Genomic DNA, 6,177 nt, shown 5'->3' on the forward strand with positions numbered 1-6,177 from the left:
TATTATTAATAAATGGAATATGGTCCGGGTGGGGTCAAATAAAACTCAAATAGTAAATTGGTGTACTATTTGAGTTTTATTTCACCGCACCCGGACCAAATCCCATTTATTGATACACACGGTCAATCAACAATCTTCCAGTAAAAATTATTATATCTCTCTATTATCTATTATAATGTTTTTAGTGATCACTGTGTTATATTTAATTTAACATATAAGGTGAAATAATAAAAATGGGTCGTAAAAAATGAGTTTAACTGGTGAAGAACTCATTTTGCTAATAAAAAAAAATTAAAAAGGTTACCTGCATCAAATCATCCAGACTTTAACCGGATTTAACTAAACTGTAGTTGTTTTGGAAACTAAAACTAAATGGTTAGTTGTTATCTGTTTGTTCATAACTAATTATTTGAACTAAATTAGCAATTATTTGAACTAAGCAACTATTTTTTTAGTTATGATAATTAGCTATAACTAAAACAAACGATTAGTTAGTTTTATATATACAAACTAATAAAAAATATATTAATATATAATAATATATTTTCAGTAGGCAATCGATTTATTTTAGCTTAGGGTATCCTTTTATGTTTTCAGAGGTGCTGAGATCGAAAATAGAATCGATTTTATGATCATCTGAGGCGCGCTTGCCTGTCGATTTATTTTAACTTTAAGGGATCCCAATATGTTAGAAATCCGAAAAGTTAAAATGAGTCAATTATCAAGAGGATAATCATAAAAACGATTTCATTTTTATTTTTGGCATCTCCACAAACATATATAGGGACCCCAATATATTAGAAATCCGAAAAGCTAAAATAAATCGATTTACAATGCACGATTATAAAGTCTGTCTTATTTTCATTTTCAGTATCATCATAAACGTATAAAGTGACCACAATATATTGGAATTCTAGAAAGTTAAAATAAATCGATTCGCAAGCGCGCAATCATATAATCGATTTTATTTTCATCCTTAGCACCTCTGAAAACATATAAGGGGGCCCTAATATCTTTAGGGAACTACTAATAGGGTTAAATAATTAATTATTTTAATAGCTTAAGTTAAAGTTATAAAAATTAATGGTTGCTAACATATAATAACTAAATTGGTTTCAGTTTTTACCGCAGCTAATTCTAAAACTATTTAGCTAATAGATTTTTAACTTACTAGCTAAATAGTAACTGGCTAATGCCCAATTCTAGGTACAACCTATGGAGAGGTGAAGTATCGTTGGGGTTCGAAATACAAGTAATCATCGAAGGCTTGAGTGAGTTTCAGGAAATTTGCTATAGAATGAGCTTAAGAGTTGGAGTGTTACCGAAATCTTGATGAGATCACATGAAGGAAATATTCTATGATCTTTGGGTTGAATAAACTTTTCAGAAGGATATATTGTAAAAAGATTCAGCCATACATTTGAGATCTGGGTATGGTCAGTGGGTTGAAATAGTATGATATAATGGTATAGTGGGTTGAAATGCTATGATAGTGGATGGATTAGTTTTTAAGTCACCTGCTATGATCACAGTATTGAATAAAGGGAGAATTCAGACATACGATTAAATTGCAACTAAGTTGCTATATGAGGAGTATAGGGATAGATTTTGCCCTCAGGCAATCATGAATGATGGGGTTATTAACATATTGTAGTGAGATTTTGTGTCTAAAAATAATAACTGTAGCTATGTGCAGTTGACAAACATTAGTAAAAAAGCAATATGGGAAATTCATGAAATGTTTATCATGGAAAATTGGATTGATACTAGCTGGTTTCAATATGTAACGATAGTAAAAGGAAAATACTGTTGTTTTAGTGTATAAAAGTAATATGTATGAATAGGACTTAAAGGGATTATGGCCTTTGTTGTGCTTTTAAGTTGTGAATTGCATTTTTTGAAATATGGTATTCTCAGGACCAGCAGAGCACCGGCCTTCTGTTAAAAGCAAGCCTGGATATTACAATTGGCATTTGTTTGATAATAAGCTTGTAAAAATTAATATTTTATATCTAAAAAATAATTTAGGTTTGTAAAAACTTAAAGAATGCCTGATTCTTATCTTTTAACATAGAATTGTAATGAATTATTGATAAAATTGAAAAAAAAAATGTTCATCATATTTATATAATTGGTTGCATTAAACATTTGGACTGTGCTTAAATCAGATAAAGCAAACTGTTTCTCATCAGTTCTAGAACAGAACTATCTTATTTTAAGTGGTAGTGAAATGTCCACTACAAATTGTGGAAAACTTGTTGAAAGGTTTTGAATTGAAATTAGAGTAATTTTGAAAGTGTGAGTGAGCTTGTTTATTTAAATAAAAAATAGATGGTGGCCATAGTCGTGGTGAATAGTGAGATAAACTAGATTTTTTTTTTTAGGATTGGTTTTGGGTTTGAAGTGAGTATCTGGTGGGAAGAATGAAGAATGAAGGCAACCCAATGGACGAGGAATTGAGATTATACCGCAATAACTATCAATGACTTTTTTATTTAATACATCGTTGTTTCAATTTTCCTAAATTTCAATTTTTGATGTCTAAATTAATGTATTTTGTGTAAAAAATTATAGTTACTTATAAAAGCAATTTATAATTCTTTATGTTTGAATCATTTTCCTAAAATAAAGAAGCACTAAAAATAAATATATAAGGACCACACTATATAAGGATAAAATAACCTGCAAATATGTTATCATCTTCTATAATGTATGATGGTTTTCTTAGGATAAAAATATATTTAAATTAATATAAATTTAGAAGCTGCTGACTTCTAAATACATGTTAGATCCTATAGCATTTTCATAATCACCCCTGCTTTCTCATCCTTCATATTTACTTCTTAATTAGAAATGTTACAATTACTATCATTCAACCTTCAAGTAATGCAAATATGTTCAATCTGATTGTTCTCAATCTTGTTTTCAACAAAGAAACAATGTTAAAATTAATAAACAGCAAAAGAATTTTGGGAACTAATTAAAATTTAACATTTTGAAACAAATAAAACAAGTTCACTATTTAATTACTGGAATGAAATAAATAAACTTTCATCTTGTTATTTTATTTATTTATTATAAAACATTTATTACATAAAATTATTTATTGTTTTGGTAAACATTACAAATTCCTTTAAACTATTCAAATATACATACTTGGCCTCTTGATACTGTTTGATTTTGTTCTTCTAATAATTAACTAGACAATAGTTTAGTAGATAAACAATTAACAAACATTAAAAAATACATCTGTTGTGTTTAGAAATCATTAATAAAAAATTTGGCACTCTTGATGCAAATTTGTTTTCATTGCTATAATGAAAGTAAAATAAATGCATAATTTGAGTCTCTAAATAATTTCTAACATTAGTTTCTGAATGAATCAATTAAAAAATATTCTATCATAACTTAAAAGTTGTGAAAAGTAATTTAAATAATTCAAAGCTTAGACAAATTATTTATAAAACAAAAAACAACAGAGGTTAAATTACAATTTGATTAAAAAAAAAAAATGATGTAATCAAAATGTTTTAACTAAAACTAATTCATATGAAGGGTTTTCTATAAAAAATTTGCCCACTTCATTTCATTAGGATTTGATATACAGCACATTGATGAATTACTTAGAGTAAATGCAATATTTTCCATCTAATTACGTATCATGAAAGATATTCAGATCCTTGATTAACATTTCTTAGTTCTTTTATTATTTTCAAAACAGACAATAAACAACATTTTGTTCTACTAAAGCACTCACACAAGCTGGAAGATCAATTTTTTTTTACAAATTATAATTTTGTTAAAAATTCTAAAATATTTTTTTTTTTTTTATTATTATTTTAATAACACATTTTTCTTAGAATCCTTACTAATTTCAACATGAAAAATTTCAGAACATGGAGCTAAAACATGTAAGAACTCTGAAATTCTTACTTTCTAATTTAAATTTAAAGTGGAAATGAAACAAATAAAAAAAAGAAATATGTTTCATAAATTGATTTCCCGGTTAAAAATATATCCTAAAATATAATTCAAATGTAATTATCAACGCCATTTGGTCCTCGTTTTTTGTTTATGTAAATAATAAACATTGCAATTTAGTTTCTCGAATATCAGTGAAATTAAAAAAAAAAAAACACAAATGAACTTTTGGGACTCTATTATCATTAATATAATTAGCCATTGTTTGGTTAAAAAAAAACAGAAAAAAAACTCATTTTACTTGTGCCAATTTAATGATATTCAAAGATGTAAAATCTTTAAATGATGTGGAAATTTTAATTTTAATGAATATTATATCAGGTTTTTGTTAAATTTAACTAAATAGAAGAATGGCTTTATTTTATACCCATATATCCTGGATTTTTTTTCTAGGATTTCTTTGTAAAACTCTTATTTTAAATCACTTTAAGTTGTTCAAATATGTCATAATAAATTTTTAAAAATGTCAAATTAACTTAAACTCATTTAAACTTGAATTGTTGATAAATGGTATGGTTATTTTATTAAACCATTCAACCTTTGACATGATCACATAGAGCCTATATTTTTTTAGAAAATTTAGCACTACATAACTACAATCACCCATTACGAACAAAATCTTAGCTGAAAGTACAAGCATATAAAAAGTATGAAGATCTAGCTGATATGGATTAACAAGGTCTACTGTTCTTAGAGGGCTTATTATAAAAAATGGTAGAAAATATTATAGAAGCAAGCATAGTAATGTTCAAAAATACTTTAATGTTTGGTGTTTTATTACTCCTTGGAGAAAAATGATTAACAGCCTATAAAGCATTTGGCATGTTTGCTGGCATATTAGCTATCTGAAAGCGATTTAAATGATACCATATTATCTTGAAACAATAATGGAAATATCTATACAGTCTAATCACCATTTGAAACTAACTTTACAATTGACAAATTCGCATATGAATGTTAACTTTGCAAAATTTACTGAGTTAACTTATATTTAGTAAATATTTGTATAACTTGTGTTAGGTAATATTCAAAAAAAGACAAAAAACAAAACAAAACAAACAAAAAAAAAGATGTATCCATACATCGTTACTCAAGGATAGGTATCCAAATTATTAAAGAATCTGTTTTTTTTTTTGGTGCATACCATTCAAGAAACAAATCGAATAATTAGATGAAAAATCCCAATTTTACAGTTGATACTGCTTGGATCTAGGTACGGTTTATTATCAAAATAAAAACATTGATATCTTCTTTATAATCATGATATATCATAAAAATTGCTTCAGAATATTGAAGTTTTTCAAATTAGAATTGAAATTAATTTTGAACATACTAAGAAGTACTTAAGTTAGCAATTTTCAAGGTTAAAGTAATATTTGTTCGACTGGGATTGCATTAGATAAATTATAATATGAAACCTGGGCTACTGTTAAGTCTTAATGAATAATTTAAGAAGCATTGGTTACTATTTTTAGGTTTCTAATTGAAACTATTATTCAGCAAAGAAAGGCTAAATGAATCATGTATCTCAAAATTAATTGTGATTTTTAAGTGCATTCTAATTTTTAAGAAATAGTGTAACTAAACTTTAACAAAAAACCTTCATGATTAAGAGATTAAAGATTAATAAATTTTTATGTACACTCAGAATTTTCTGAATTTATTTTTACAAATTGATAAATGGTAAATTAATTTATTTGTTATGAGGTATAAACAAAATAGATCTTTACAAATAATTAAAAATATTTTTGATACTAGGAATAGATGAATGTTTAAATTAAACTTTCATGATAGCACATTTAATCCAGGGCATATTTATCTAATTATATTACATACCATTTTAGCTGTTCAGAACAGCATGTCTCCTATTCTAAGCGAAGACTTCTGATTTCTGTTGTATCTCTGTGATTACTTAATAACTGAATGTAATTACAATGATATGAATTAAATGAAAAAATAAGAACATAACTTGATTACTCATTTTCCATTGCTACCATCCTCTTCAGAATGTTCCTATCATTCTACTCAAAATGTTATAAAATACAAGTTTATATCCAGCATTACGTTTCATGGACGGGCCCATTTTTTTATTTCTTTCATTTAGGGCTACATTAATGTTTACATCACAATTATATTATTACAACTACTATTTACAATTCTTTTTTTTTTTCATTTTATTTTATTTCTTTTTTTTTT

General features: G+C 26.1%; 1 protein-coding gene across 2 annotated transcripts in view; it reads left to right on the forward strand.

Moving 5' to 3' along the window:
* LOC106692569 (putative ankyrin repeat protein RF_0381) overlaps positions 1-2,590 on the forward strand; it is an 8,748-nt gene extending 6,158 nt beyond the window's left edge. For both annotated transcript variants that reach the window (XR_001344980.2, XM_014438592.2), the window contains exon 4: positions 2,385-2,590. Coding sequence is in view for 1 of the 2 variants with exons in the window: in XM_014438592.2 (XP_014294078.1) it covers positions 2,385-2,407 (23 nt within the window). In the remaining variant the exon portion in view is untranslated. The remainder of the gene's footprint in view (positions 1-2,384) is intronic.
* Positions 2,591-6,177: the final 3,587 nt, after the last annotated feature.

The sequence above is a fragment of the Halyomorpha halys genome, unplaced genomic scaffold (genome assembly GCF_000696795.3).
Source record: "Halyomorpha halys isolate HHAL.00 unplaced genomic scaffold, Hhal_1.1 Scaffold61.1, whole genome shotgun sequence".
Classification (NCBI taxonomy): Eukaryota; Metazoa; Arthropoda; class Insecta; order Hemiptera; family Pentatomidae; genus Halyomorpha; species Halyomorpha halys.